This window comes from Musca vetustissima, unplaced genomic scaffold (assembly GCF_032173495.1).
Source record: "Musca vetustissima isolate MV318-11 ecotype Yass unplaced genomic scaffold, APGP_CSIRO_Mvet_v1 utg25818, whole genome shotgun sequence".
In the NCBI taxonomy this organism is placed as follows: Eukaryota; Metazoa; Arthropoda; class Insecta; order Diptera; family Muscidae; genus Musca; species Musca vetustissima.
The window spans coordinates 34,712-51,262 of NW_026883781.1; the positions used below are offsets into that span (position 1 = coordinate 34,712).

General features: G+C 36.3%; 1 protein-coding gene across 1 annotated transcript; it reads right to left on the reverse strand.

Moving 5' to 3' along the window:
• Positions 1-2,178: 2,178 nt before the first annotated feature.
• LOC133330799 (uncharacterized) lies at positions 2,179-12,678 on the reverse strand (the record flags this gene model as incomplete). The annotated part of the gene is made up of 4 exons (XM_061539206.1): positions 2,179-2,402; positions 3,046-3,160; positions 4,641-4,797; positions 12,536-12,678. Coding segments are annotated over 4 exons (574 nt in total), but the record flags the coding sequence as incomplete, so codon positions are not given.
• Between the last annotated feature and the right edge of the window lie 3,873 nt (positions 12,679-16,551).

Genomic DNA, 16,551 nt, shown 5'->3' on the forward strand with positions numbered 1-16,551 from the left:
ATTAGAAGGGCTGTACTGAATATTAGTAATATTTGTTGACCTCTTGTCGGTCAAGATGGTGCAACTATTACAAAATATTGCCCATGCTAGGAAAAAATCCGCAGAAAATTAGAGTTCCATGGTAGTTGTGTAAGGTTGGCACGTCCGACTATACTGCTCCGCTTACTGGATTGTATTAAAATAATTATCTGAATTGTTTTGGTTTGGTTCTAAGACTCTGTTGTAATCATTTCACCTGCGAGATAAAAAACTAGAACGTAAGGTGCGATAATGAAATATTTAGGCCTAGCCTGCCTGGGAGGTACCAGAAGGAGTGGTCTGATATTTCCATCTTCGAACTTGAACTAAGTTTGAAAGAAATAATAAGATATGTAAAGTTTTGATGAAATCCGAATTTTCTGAAACGGATTTGCTCCAAGAAACATGGGGTCCAAAACCAATATTTCGATGAGGCACATTTTCACCGTATCAAAGTTTATACACCCTCAATAGCCATAAGACTGAGGGTATGTACATTATAGTTTCTTAATCGGTGTGTACAAATGTCTGTATAGATCCACTTTTTAGTATGTTCCCTATATTTTCATTTCAAGAACCTGCCAGTATATCTATGGTGGAGGGTATCCAAAGTTCGGCCCGGCCGAACGCTTTTTCACTTATTATATATTTAAATTAATCTAATTGAGAATACGAACCATAATAAAATATATTATGCTTGAAGATTGGACTTATCGGTTCACCCTTTTTGGTAACTCCCTCAAATTTTTAGACAAATATGAAGCTTATTGACAACCCGTATTGGTTCAAACGTTGAAAACTGAATATTGAACCCATTGATCCTCACCCTATTATCCTTCACCCACAAAGCGTCAAAATATTGAGAATTTGTAAAAAAGATATAAAGAGTGTGGAGTATCCATTTAAATCCAAATCTTAAAATAAATTCCAAAAATTCCTAACAATTATTGTAGCTCTTCCACAGTTGGCCAACTTGACACATTTTAATATTTATACTAAACATAAATATATTCAAGCGTTGGCTGTATGTCCCACACCTCTGGTAATACCCTCACAAATTGTCATAAGCATATATCTAAAAAAATTGCTGATTGATAAAATTCTCCAATGATTTGTACGCAAAAATAAAAATGATCCAGTCCGACAAAACGGCTTTTAATACGAAGACTGACCAAAAGACCAAACGCATATCAGTTTAATGTTCGCCAAATATAAGTCATAGTCCGAGGGTACAAATCTGTAGCTGGCTGAAACATTCTAATAAGGCTGATGATATAAAGTTGTTTAGTATATATTATTTCTACGCACGAAATATTTTCTAGAAAAAGTTGACCAACGTCATGTTCATCCTTCAATATATTTAAAATTTACCCATGGCACTATTATGCAATTCCTTCTTTGGTTACGTCCTCAGTCGAAATCGTTGTGGCCAAAGAGAATTCATATTCATGATCCATGGACTATTCCATATGAAGTCCATATGACCTGAATAATTTTAATTTTTGAAGGTGTCGAGAGTAAATGTGTACGGCTACGCAGTCCTGTTTATTTTTAACATAAGAAGAACACACGTGACCCTTCTAAATACACTAGACCATTTATGGGTTAAATGATAAAAATATTTAGGTTTTATATATAATAAATTAAAACATAACATTTATTGATTAATAATAGTAATAATAAGAAGAAACAAAAATGCACAAAAGAAAACAAAGCAAAATAATAAATAAGCAGAGAAGAGAGAGATCCTTTTTTTCAGGGGGAAAAATACCATTTGATGGTCAAAAAAATTATTACGACCATTTCTAAGTAATTATCATTCAGGCTCAACATATTGGCGCCCTGTATTTAGAAGAGATGGTCCTTCATTTGTTGTTGTTGCTGATGTTGTTGTTACTGCTATTTTCTTTGTTTTTTTTTTTTAGTTTTTAAAATTTTCTTTGGGCCAGTGCCATGTGGTTGGTGTCGAGGTAGTGGCAGAATTGGGTTTCAACGTCCTCATCGTCGTCATCATTATTTTTGGTGTTCATGGTGTGGTTGGTTGGTTGGCTGGATGGTGGTGGTGTTGGGGGACAATCACAAAACAACTTTTATTTCTTCCGAAAATAGAACCCATCGCACTTTTGTTTTTGTTGTTGTCGTTTGTGTTTTCTGGTTTGGTTTAAAAACTACTACTCCTGTTGCAACTAACTTAACGGATGATATAAAGAAATATGCAATGCCATCTATCTTTGTAGCCATTGGTTCTGTTGATAGGTCACCAGGCAGAAGAGTGCTGCCATTAGCAACATTATCTGTTGCCAAGAACTGTGTAAAGCTGTACCGGCATCGCCTTCACCGTTGCGACAAATTCCCGGATGTCGTGTAAAATCTTCGCAGTAAATCTGAAATGAGCATCAATAAAAGACACCAGAGGTTTTAATGTTGGCGAAATAGAGGGAGTGCAAGTGAGAGAGTGAGTCGGCTTTCAATGTTTAGATTTATAGCCTGGGCAGTTGGTTCTGTCGCAGTCGAATATTGGTCCCAACATTTTGGGAGTATGTGTGTTGTGTGTGTTTTTTTAGGAATGTTTCTGGGTGTTAGTTTGGTATTGCCCCACACTCACATACATAACGAATGAGGAAGGACATATTAGACCATCATTAAAGAGACTTATTGTTGAGTTCACTATATAACCCAGCAAAGAATTTGAGACAAATTTTAACTCAATATTGAAACCATTTAAAAAATATCAAATTTAGAATAAAAAGAAATATTTATTCGGAAACAAAGATTCAACAAAATAATAAGGTCTTACAAAATTAATTAAAAAAACATTCAAATTCAATCTTTTGCTGGGTTATCTCTTCGCACATCTATCATCTAATAACCCACCCTTCCCACTCAAGTATGCATTGCCTATCTGCCTGTGTATATTTGTATCTAAGCCCATCCTTATGTTTTTACGATTCGCCTTGTTAACGTACAACAACATCAAAAAAAAATCGAAACAACAACCCAAAAAGTCGTACAGTAGCAATAACTCACCCTGGTTAAGCTGTTGGCGTATTTATCGACTAATTCACGTGTAAATTTTGCAGCATCAGGCCCACATATCTTTTTAGCAGCATTTTCGGAACAGTCGACAAGTTCATTGATGGAGCTGTAAATTTAAGACCAGAGAAAAATAGAAGAAGATATTAGTCAGTTGTTTGACTTTTATGTTCGTTTGTATGGGTGTGAGTGTGTTGGCGTGTATGTATGTGTGATTGTACACCAAATATCAACTACCACATTTGCCAATGACGTTAACAGGTAATTTGGTTTCATTTTTCCCAAGGGATAATATGTATTGCATGGGAAATTTGTATTTGTTCCAGACGACAGTGGGTAAAAGGATCGTAAAATTGGTACCGACAGCTTGTTTTAAAACATCCCTCAGGGAGATTGTATGCAACTGACATCTTTTTTATGGAACACTCTTAGTAGATGCGATTAAAAAATTGTAAAATTGGGCCGTCACAAATAAAGGTGTTGCCACAATAATAAAGGTTGTAAATTAGCATTTAAAAATCTAACTTTATAGCAATGCAAGTTTTATCCAAAATTATATTTTGAGGTCCTTCTTTGACGCAGATTTTCTAAATTGTAATTAGGTAATTTTGTAGAGTCCCATATATTTCTTTAGTGTGACTTATACTAAAATTTAATGGAGAATATATTTGCCCTTTATTACATCCTTCTAAAACGACACCTAGTGTAAAAAATAGGCACAAACTCGGAATAAGATCAGTTTTAACCTTAAAATATGTTTTTATATTTTAAATTTTTTTTTGGTGTTTAGGCTAACTTTTGATTATTGCTCTATTCTAAGACCTATAGTAAAAACCCATGGCGAACATTTTTATATTATATTCTGTCCTGCTGTAAATCCGTTTAAAATGAGTTTTCAATAATTTCTGAAAAAGGGGACCGAAAAACCATTCAGAGAGGTATTATACAATAATATTCCACATATTTTTATCGGATTTCGAGAAATCCTATTGCAAGGATATCGAGAAATCCTATTCCGAATATTTTCAAATGTCTGGGAAATGTGCCCCCTTGCTCCCGACGTAAACTTGCAAAATGCAGAAACACGCCTTCTATATTTAGCCCCTGCATCGCACTTTTTTGAAATTTCCGATAATTATTTTTTATGTTGCACAGTGTAATTTACATTTCTGATTATCAACGACAGCTAGTTAACCATTTCATATTTATTGTTGTAAACACAGTTGAAAATTTGAAATTCTTACACAAACTTTTCACTTTAAAGATTTTTATTGTAGCCCTTATTTACATAAACAGGCCCGAGCAGCTTGTCGAACTTAGCATATGGTGATATTTATATAGTGATTTCAGATATTTATTTAAACTCGATACACCATCCCATCTAATACCCAGAATTTTGAAAATTTGATTCAGATTTATTATGACTTTTTAAACTCTCTTTTTTGCCCATGTCAATTTTCGCATCGATCACAATTACCCCACTGTCTGACATATAACATGAATTTCCAGGAAATAGTTCTCAATTAGTATTTCCTCACATACCATTCAATATATGAATGTATGTGTGTTTCTTTACATGTCATACTTACCAGCATATCGTTTTAATGTTCTCACTGAGGGTGATATTTTCATGGTTTTCCTGATTGTTATTAGGCTTCAGGAATAGCATTGTTTCCTTATAACGATTGGCACATACTTCGAATTCTTTCTTAGCCTTTTGTGAGCATGGTGCATGTCTCAGGTATTCTGCCAGCCGGTGAACGATGTACAGAGATACGAAAAGGAAAGAGAAAATAGAAGATGAAAAAAATGGACAAAACATTAGCAGTGTAATGAAACAAAAATCCAGGAAAAAACCAGTAAGGAAAGTAGCAAAGTCGGGCTGGGCCGACTATATGATACCCTTCACCACTTTGGGTATATTCTACATATGTATCCCAACAGACAACGCGATTTTGTTATATATCTATATCTGAACCGATTTCAGGGAAAATTGCCAGAGACTAATTTATATTATTTCAGTACGTTGTGTCATTCAGCCTTGCTATGGATCTTTTCACGCAGCTTAGCAACATCATTTTAGACTTACTTTAGTACTTCAGTAGTGTTGGCGGTTTATTTGGGATACCATTTGTATTTTGTTTTTATAAAAAAACAACTATCTACTAGTGGGGAATGTATGGCATTGATTGCCGAGGGGTAAGGCAGGGAAGACAATAGTTTCGGATCACACCACTGATCCTCATAAGTTCCCTTAGTTTTTTTTGTGATATTCTCCCCAGAAGCTATTGCTTCTATACAAAAACCCTTTCAAACCCAAATGTCTCTTGTAACAAAGCGAAGTACTTAGCTGGCCAACGTACCCTATACCAAAATTCGTGCAAATCGAAAGATATATAGGGACTTTGGTGCACCAATTACATAAAATCGGACGAAAATATATATGGGAGCTATATCTAAATCTGAACCGATTTTCACGAAACTTTGCCACATAATTCTAGACTTAATTCAGTACGCTATGCCAAAATTCGTGCAAATGAAAAGATTTCCAGGGACTTTGGTGCACCAATTACCTACAATCGGGCAAAAATATATATGGGAGCTATATCTAAATCTGAACCGATTTTCATGAAACTTAGCACAAATTATTATAGACCCAAATGCCAGTACGCTATGCCCAATTTCGTGCAAATCGAAAGATATATAGGGTCTTTGATACACCAATTACCTTAAATCGGATGAAAATATATATGGGAGCTATATTTAAATCTGAACCGATTGTCACGAAACTTTGCACACATCATTCTAGACTTAATTCAGTACGCTATACCAAAAGATTTCCAGGGACTTTAGTGGACTTTTTACCTAAAATCGGGCGAAGCTATATATAGGAACTATATATATATATGTGAGCTATATCTAAATCTGAACCGATTTTCACGAAACTTGGCATACATCATTCTAGACCTTATTCATTACGCTGTGCCAAATTTCGTGCAAATCGAAAGATATATAGGGACTTTGGTACACAATTTACCTTAAATCGGACGAAGATATATATGGGAGCTATATCTAAATCTGAACCGATTTTCACGAAACTTTGCACACATCATTCTAGACCTTATTCATTACGCTGTGCCAAATTTCGTGCAAATCGAAAGATATATAGGGGCTTTGGTACACAATTTACCTTAAATCGGACGAAGATATATATGGGAGCTATATCTAAATCTGAACCGATTTTTATGAAATTTTACACACATCATTCTAGACCTAATTCATTACGCTGTGCCAAATTTCGTGCAAATCGAAAGATATATAGGGGCTTTGGTACACAATTTACCTTAAATCGGACGAAGATATATATGGGAGCTATATCTAAATCTGAACCGATTTTTATGAAATTTTACACACATCATTCTTGACCTAATTCATTACGCTGTGCCAATTTTCGTGCAAATCGAAAGATATATAGGGACCGTTTACATTAAATCGGACGAAAATATATATGGGAGCTATATCTAAATCTGAACCGATTTTTCCCAATTTCAATAGGGTTCGTCCTTGGGCCAAACAACTGAGCTGTGCCAAATTTCATCCAATTCGGATCATAAATGCGACCTGTACTTTGTTTACAATTTAACATCTACAGACGGACAGACGGACAGACGGACAGACGGACGGACGGACGGACATGCATAAATCGACTCAGAAAGTGATTCTATGCATATTCTCAAAAGGAACCATGGGTCTATCTCGATTATTTTTGCCTGTTACAAACATATGCACAAAGACATAATACCCTGTACCACAGTGTGGTGAAGGGTATAATGACACAATAAAAATGTGGAAACATTGACAATGGAACGACCACGACCACACATATCCGAATCCTACCTACTAGTTGTACATAGTTGACTACTCCATTCATTGGCAATTCAGTAAAGGCAATGAATCGTTCATTTGTCGTTTAATTTAAAGAAGTCTGAACCTGAATAGATAAATGTGGTGGAGTTGTTTTTTTAAGAGACAATATTTGGGGCAAATTGTATTGGTTAAAATGTCTAAGCCACATAGAATGTAAACGTGGGTGTGTGTGTTTCTGTGTCTGCGAAATAAAATGCAACAAAGAATTTACAAAATATGTTAGCAAAGTTGTTTCGGATGATACAGTGAAAGAAAAGTATGATTAGAAAGTAAGGAGGATGATAATAAGTCTGGTCGGAGAATTCGTTTTCCCTTGTCCATCGAATGTCATTATTGCACTTGTCTTGCCTAATTTAATTTCCCTACCAAATAAACATAATTTTATGCAAGTTTTTGACAGTGTACCATTTACAGATACCTCAGCACGTATCCATGTCCATGATGATATTCAATTCTTTCGTCTATTGTTCTCACAATACAACCGTAGCCAAATATGTTTGCCTTTAATTGGAATTTCGTTCATATGTTGACCACATCTGGTTATCATCCTGTTATGGCCGGTGTGTCTGCCTGCATTGATAGTGAATTTTTGAACAAAACAAAAAAAAGAGGAAGAAGAAGAATGGCTTGCAATTGAAGAACAATAAATCATCCGTTCATTCAGTGGATTGCTCTATTTTGCCATTGAATGGCTTTTTGGCCAGAGCTAATTAATATCTGTTCTGTTTTTCCGAAGATTTTGTCTTTAAGTATTGATATATGTATGTAGGTAGCTTTTTGGGTGGCTTTCCGGCTGACCTTGCATTTAGAGTTTAAAATTATAAAAAGTCATAAACATTAATTTTTGGGGGAATTTTCAATTATGTTGGAAATATAATGTGGGTATCCTATATTCAGTTATTTGTTTTATAGTTATAGTTAAATGAATTGAGACTAGAACGAAATAAGTCAACATTATTTTAAATAGGTACAGATTTAGGTAGGGTTCCCATACGGAAGTTAGACATGAGACTAGATAAATAAATTACAAGTTTAATTCAACGTGCTTCAGATTAATATGTAGGGCCCATATTTATTTTCTTTCGATTCCATGTAAACGAAACCCTAAATATCCCACGATTGACCTTTTGACACAATTCTATTTAATAAAAACAAGTACAAAATTCGTCCACTGTGAAGTAATTATACTCTCCCAAAAGCAGATAAATAAAGAAGAGGTAACCAGTAAGGAAAGCCCAAAAGTCGGACGGGGCTGAATATATCATACCCTTTACCACTTTGGGTTGTTCATATACTCATAGACTCATTTCAATAAGCTATGCAAAATTTCGCTTCAATCGGACGCTTCAATCGGACGAATGATCTAAATCATTATACCCTACACAACTATGTTGTCAGTGTATCCATCCGTCTGTCCATTATAATTTGTAAACACGATACAGGCCACAGTTATGGACCAATCTTCACGAAATTTTGCATGTAGGATGGGCTCTGGCCAATAAAGACCACTATTGTTTTTGGAAAAGATCGGTTAATACATAAGGGATGAAATGGACCAAAAACTTTTTTTTGTCGGTTTTTCTGGTCGCTTCAGAGGCCGCAATTATGGCCCAAATACCGCGACTTTTTGCATGGAGAAGGGGATCGGGCCAAAGAATAAGCATGCCTGTTATTATAAAGATCGGTCAATATTTAGCAGGTCAAATGGACCCTAACTTTTGTGTGTAAAATTACAAAAATTGTATTCTATAGCGTATATATTTACCACTGAGGAACATAGACCCGAGAAATTGATAGTATATCCAAGAGGAGTGGTTGACCTTTAAATTGAAACCAATTATATTGCCGTAGGCACTCGGATGCGGGAGTTACACTTAAATATTTACAGGGCGGAAATATAGCGCTGATCGCTTTGAAATGTTGCATGAGGTTCCAGTTATGGCCAAGGAATATTGCCCAATCTCAGTATAAAGAACCACAAAAAGTTAGATTTTCATGGAAGTTGTGTAGGGTATCGTATGGTCGGCCCCGTCCGACTATATTGCTCCGCTCACTGGTTTTTGTCGTAGTAAACATTTACACCAAATTAGGTTATTCTACACACAAAAATCTTGGTTCATTTGACCCTCTAAATATTGACCGATCATTTTAAGCAGTCATTCATCTGATCATCACCGAAATTCATAGCGATCTGCGCGACTTTTTCTGTTTCTAGTGTGGTAACCAAACAAAATACTTAACACCTTAATATCATAGTGTAACTTCCACATCCGAGTACATACAATAATATATATCTTGGATATACTGTCAACTTATCCGGACTATGTACTTCAGGAGTAAATATAATGTAAATTTTCACACAAAAGCTGGGTTCACATGACCCGCAAATATTAACCGATTATCACGAAAAGACCATGCTTGCGATGTTCGGGTCATTATTTGGCCACTAGAACGTTCGGAAAACTGATAAAAAAAAAATAAATAAATTTTAGATGATAGGTATACTAAAAAGTTTCGCAGGGGAAGAACTCTTGGGGCTTCACAAAACTATAAACCCTTATAACCTTGTTGTGTATGGTGTAAATATGGAATAATTTTTATACCCTACACAACTATGTTGTCAGGGTATTATAGCTTTGTGCAGCCCCAAATGTTTGTAACGCCGCGAAATATTGGTCCTAGACCCACCTTTAAGTATACCGATCGTCATATCTCGACTAGCTGAGTCGATCTAGACATGTGTGTCCGTCCGTCCGTCTGTCTGTCCATTATAATTTGTAAACACGATACAGGCCACAGTTATGGACCAATCTTCACGAAATTTTGCATGTAGGATGGGTTCTGGCCAATGAAGACCCCTATTGTTTTTGGAAAATATCGGTTAATATTTAGGGGATGAAATGGACCAAATACTAAATTTTTGTCGGTTTTTCTGGTCGCTCCAGAGGCCGCAATTATGGCCCAAACACCGCGAAATTTTGCATGAAGAAGGGGATCGGGCCAGAGAATAAGCATGCATGTTTTGATAAAGATCGGTCAATATTTAGCGGGTCAAATGGACCCTGACTTTTGTGTGAAAAATGGCAAAATTTGTATTCTATGGCATATATATTTACTCCTGGAGGATGTAGACCCCAGGAGTTGATAGCATATCCAAGAGGAGTGGTTGGCCTTTAAATTGATACCAAATATAGTGATGTATCTACTCTGATGTGGGAGTTACAGTCAAATATTTACAGGTGCTTACGTATTCAGATATTATTTAGTTACCCATTACCACATTAGAGGGAGAAATATCGCGCTGATGACTTTGAAATTTTTAATGAAGTTCCAGTTATAGTCAAGAACAACGCCTACAATTTTCGGTGATGATCAAGATACAATTTTGGGATGAAATGGACGGAAAACATAATTTTTTGTGTGTTTTCGAGTAGAGTATAATCACAACACAACCCACCGTGAAGGTAATCTGGACAAGTAATTAGAAGGACTGTACTGAATATTCGAAAAAAAGTAAGAAAGAGGTGTTGTTGACCTCTAATCGGACAACAGGGGGCAAATATCACGAAATACTACTCAGACTCAGAATAAACATCCTCAGAAAGTTAGAGTTCGTGGTAGTTGTGTAGGGTATCGTATGGTCGGCCCCGTCCGACTATACTGCTCCGCTCACTGGTTGTAAATATGGGTTTTAGTTACTAGGTACCCGATATGGCAAATTATTGGTACTTCGATATGAAAATTTTTCGTAAATATTTGTTTTACCCTCCAATATCCCGGATTGCCAAATTGCAGCCGCTACAATGGAAAATGCGACTGTACGTTTGTATATGAACCCATTAATACAAACGTACAGCCAAGTTGGTTGTAAATAAAATACCAAAATTTGGGATGTAGTGGGTCAGTATTTGTCATTTGTAATAGGAAAACTGTCTACCCAGTGAGATGGAAAATACTAATTTCGTGTTATTACACTGTGCAACATGAAAATTCCTTATGGGGATGAAATCTCTTGGCGAGTATATCAAGAACTCAGCAAGACTAGTTCTCCATGATGTAAGTGCTTAAGTTATGGCGTGGGGAAGTTTTTCTTGCTAATTCTGAAGATCATGAAGAAAAAGTTATATAATCTGAAGCACGTTTTTGGGGGTTACTAAATCCATTCCCAGATTCAAAAAATCGATCTTTTTATTTCTAATTAAAATTTCAAGTGAAAATTTAACAACTCTTGAAGACATAGCCGATTTATTGCTCCAGCATCAATCCACGGCAATAATGCTTTTCAAACCTTAAACGCCTTTTTCTCGAAACAGTGATCGGTTCTAAATCGAAAAAATGGATTTTTCCTTTATTCTTCAGTAAGTCTTCAAATACAGGTATGCGTAGTTACAAGTCTTTAACATAATTTGCAAGACAGTTGAAACTCGTCGAATTTTAAAATCAAGAGGCATGTTTTCAGGCACATCAAAAATCAGAACTTTTCAGTAGAACTTTTCATCATTCTTTCTCGAGTCCTTTTGCGTCCTTATTTTATTAAACCATAAAAAACTAACACATGATTATTGGCCTCGAAATATTCTACAAAGATATTGTTCATAAGATTTTTGCTATGGTCCTCAAAGACAAGAAATTGATATTCCTATGTTTTCATGGTCCGTTTCCACGTTTACCTGAAAACATGTTGGTTGGTAATCACATGATATAAACTTGTTCCATGTGATTAATGATGTTGTTTGCTTCAACGGCGAATTATGCTGTCAGAATTTTCTGCAAACCTACAAAGTTTATCCCCTTCAGACGGAATTTTGCGTATCGTATTAAATTAAGCCTATGATGAAGTGTTGTTAAATAGGTTGTGATTTATATATATATATATATATATATATATATGTATATCATGTTCTATCGACATGATATACACTTTTTTGTAATGGTTAATTCCCTAGCTTCGTATTTCTGTTTTTGAAATTTTAATAAACTTCCTGGTAACTTTTATCAATGTGCAGATTTTGACATAGGTCCTCTATAAAGTCCGACCGATTTTAGGGTCTTTTCGTCTTTAAAGCTGCCTATTAAGCTTTCATTTGGTGGGAAAGACAAAAAACTCTCTTTTGTTCCCGACGGAAATATCTCCTACTCACAACTCCATAACACACGTCTAGACGAGAGTAATTAATTTGTAATTACCATTTGACCGGAACAACGCTTAATATCCATTAAAAAGTCCTTTAGAGTAGCCCGGCTGTTTTTATTGATTTACATGTCAATTGACACAAATTACATTGACTACAACAGTTGCAACTACAACAATACCAGTAGCAGAACAGAATGAGACATTTAATTTTTAATTATCCTCTCGAGCACCTGATTAACAAAAGCCATCTTACGAAAAATGTATGTGTGCGTCGGTGTGTGTGTGTGTTTGACCATTGTTCAGTTTGCACAAGTTGATAAATGATTTTAAATACCACAACAGTTTTTTCCTACTTGATTCTCGTTATTGCCTCGTATTTTAAGTCAACGGACAAAGAATCTGATCTGATGTGTTCAAACTTACCATCTTGAAATTCGCCCTTGTTACACAGATCCCGTATGAATTGATTAGTGCCATGATACAATTTGTTGAATTGATTGCGTTGCTGGAGATCCATGCAGCGTCGGGTATAGCTCTGTATGCAGCGGACTCCTTTACGTAGTTCACTGAAATGAGATGAAAAAAAAAACAACGTAAATGGATGAAAACCACCGGTCAATGACAAACAAAAAAGAAAACGTCAAACAGAAACAATGCAAAGAAGGAGAGAAACTGAAATGCGGATTAAGAAGTTAAAAGGAAGATTTAGTGTCAAGAGTTGACAAATTGTGGATCCAATTTAAAGAAAGAAAAAAAAAACTCGACGACTTGACATTACGACAACAGACACTTGACACTCGTCGAAGACGTAGACGAAGATGAAGTTAAAGTTTATGCTATATATGCAAATTTGAACAGCATTGCAATGTGCTTCGGTGATGTTGGTAACAGCACCGTGTTACATATGGTCTACCAAATTGAATGTCATCTACTTAACAGCATAATAATGTTACAAGGTTTATTTTTTCCGAGAGAGGAATATTACCATCATTTGTTACAACCTGGACATGATAATAAATATTTATTGTGGACATAGATAAACTATCACTGCTCGTAGTAATGCAAAAATTCAAGAAAATGTAAGGTTGTCTACTTCTGTTGATTCGCTGCGGTAGTCACCATGCAAATATTCTTTGAAATCTTTGCTTTTGGGTTTAAAATGACTTCGCAACTAAAAGAAAAAATCTCATCATCTTCCAACCTTCAAGCTGTGTAAAGAGTAAAATGACTATAAGTTCTTTGCTCATTGTACGTCAATGTCTCGTTTTCTGACTGTCAGTGAATAATTTATTGCCTAGAATGTTGCCAATGGACAGAGTTTAGTATTTGAAAAGAAAATGTGTTTAATTTTATGGTGAATTGTATTGGAGATATGTGCGTAGTAGTTCCATTTGAGTTAAACCCAATATAGCCGAGGCAGATGTTGGGCTCCTAAATCCATCTCCACGTGGTGTGCATTAACAATTCCTGAAATAGGCCGGGATCCTTACATGGGGTATGTGTTATTGCATTAAGTGGCAGTAGGCTGTTCATGCTTTGAAGAAATAATATTCCAATTACAGACACTCAATTGGAAAACCGCGTTAGGGACTTCAACCTATATTCACCATGAATTGGATATATAGGTTAGGGTGGTTTATTCCACCACATGTCCAATATTAGGACAAACACTTAAGTCTGTACATGGTCTGGGTGGCGTAGGGGATGATAGATATCAAGCAACGGCTCTGATTGGATTTAACATGGTTTATCTTGGTCCCACTTTCATCTCAATTGTGGACACTGACCTTCCCGCGGTGCCACATGGGGAGCTATTGTCATCACCCAATGAAACAGTGAGCTAATATGTGCCGCGAGCTCACCCATAAGAACTATAAAAAAATGGGTTGAGGCGTCGGATTAGTTGTTCAGTCTCGGAAAACCCAACCTACTATTAACAAGTGAAAAAGCGTTAAGTTCGGCCGGGCCGAACTTTGGATACCCTCTACTATAGATATACTGACAGGTACTAGAAATGAAAATATAGGGAACGTACCAAAAAGTGGATTATGTAAACCATAATACAAATTTCAGAAAATTTTAATGGATAAATATACCCTCAGCCTTTGGCTAATGAGGTGTATACACATTAACACGGTGAAAATGTGCCTTTTCGAAATATTGGTTCTAGACCCCATCCGTTTCAGAAAATTTAGATTTCATCCAAACTTTGCCCATCTTATTATTTCTTCTAAACCTAGTTCAAATTCGAAGATGGGGAATATCGGTTCACTCCTTCTATAACCTCCACACAGGGGCTAGATCTAAATGCGGCTATAGTTCATTATCGACCCTTACGTTCTAATTTTTAATCTAGCTATCCTCCGCAGGTGAAATGATTACAACAGAGTCTTATTTTAATATAAAAAAGATAACAATTTAAATATAAAAAGGGGGTTATATGGGGACTACTCCAAAATTGGGGGGAATATTAATAATTTTTCGTAGGGAGATTTGTTACCATATACGACTACAAAATACCAAATTGTAGCGAATTTGGTTGAAAAACGCGCTCAAGAACCCCAAAATACAGAAAATTGGGGGTACCCTTATATGGGGGCTATCCGAAAATATGGACCTATATTCATAATTTTTTGTGGAGATATTTTGTACCTATTAAGAACTCAAAATACTAAATTACAGCTAGTTCAGCGGAAAAATACGAGAAAAACCCCCAAAATACTGCGAATTAGGAGGTACCGTTATATGGGGGCTACCAGAAAAAGTGTACCTATATTTATAATTTTTGTGGTGATATTAAATACCCAATAAGAACCCAATGTAGCAAATTTCAGCGAATTCGGTTGAAAACGCGCTCAAGAACCCCAAAATACCGAAAATTTGGGGGTACCCTTATATGGGAGCTATGCCTAAACGTGGACCGATAAAGCCCATCTTCGAACTTGACCTGCCTGCAGACAAAAGACGACTTTATGCAAAATTTTGGCGATCTATCTCCATTCATTTAGACGCTAGAGTGATTACAACAGACAGACGGACATGGCTATATCGTCATAGAATTTTACGCTGATCAAGAATATATATACTTTATAGGGTCGGAAATGATTATTTCGATGTGTTACAAACGGAAAAACTAAACTATTATACCCTCCATACTATGGTGGAGGGTATAAAAAGCAAAGAAAAAGAAAACCAAACCCCCCTAATGTTGAAGACCCCCGCTAACGTATAAAGGACCACGATCTGCACTTGGAATGTGCGCACGTTGTACAGAAAAGGCGCAGTGTTCGCTTTGGAGGATGATAAAAGGGACTGTCGTAAGTAAATTAGATGATTACGTCCTATATTATTTGGCTGGTTAACAGGAGAATAAAAGACCTCGTCTCCAGATTCACTCCAGTAGATGAGCGAATTGCTATAATCTGTATGAAAGCGAAGTTCTTCTACTTAAGCCTTATTTGCACCCATGCTTCGATGGAAGACAAAGATGAACAGACCAAAGACATTTTTTACGAGCCTGGAAACAGCATATGACCGCTGCCCTATCCATGACATGCTAGGAGAATTTAATGCAAAAATCGGAAGGGAAGGGGAAAATTAAGAAACATCAAACAACGGCATGAAGTTGATTGACTTCGCGGCAGAAAAAATCGGAAGGGAAAAAATGAAGAAACATCAGACAACGGCATGATGTTGATTGACTTCGCGGCAGCAAAAAAACATGGTAGTTAGCAGTATCAGATTCAAGCATCTCGATATACACAAGACCACCTGGATTTCTCCCGATCAAACACGAGAAATCAAATCGATCCTGTTGTGATAGACGGAAGGAATTCATCGATCGATCCGAGGAGCGAATATCGTTTCGGACCACTACCTTGTAGCAGCCAAGCCAAGATAGCAAAGCCTACTCGGCTCAACTTACACACTTGCTTGACGAATGCACTCCTTGTTCCGATAATAGTATAAAAGCACAAAGGCAAAGAATTGCCCACTTCCTACAAACTGCAAACCTGGTGACGTACACAGAAAACATCTTAAGGATCTGGAAGGAGCATTTTTAAAAGCTTCTGATATTAAATAGTGGTGGTGATGAAGATCGCCTGAACCAATAAGAGATGGCGATATAGAGTGTATACCACCTAGCCAATATGAAATCAGAATATCAATCAGTAGGCTGAAGAATAATAAAGCAGCAGGTGCCGATGTGTTACCAGCCGAACTATTCTAGACTGGCGGTCAAACGCTGGTAAGGAGTATACACCAGCTGATTAGTACAATTTGGCTAAAGGAATGCATGTCCTATGATTGGAAGCTCAGTATCCTGTGTCCCGTCACAAAAAAGGAAACAGGGCAATATGTGCCAACTATAGAAGAATAAGTCTCCTTCCCATCGCATATAAAGTGATATTCAGCGTGCTGTGTGAACGGCTGAAACC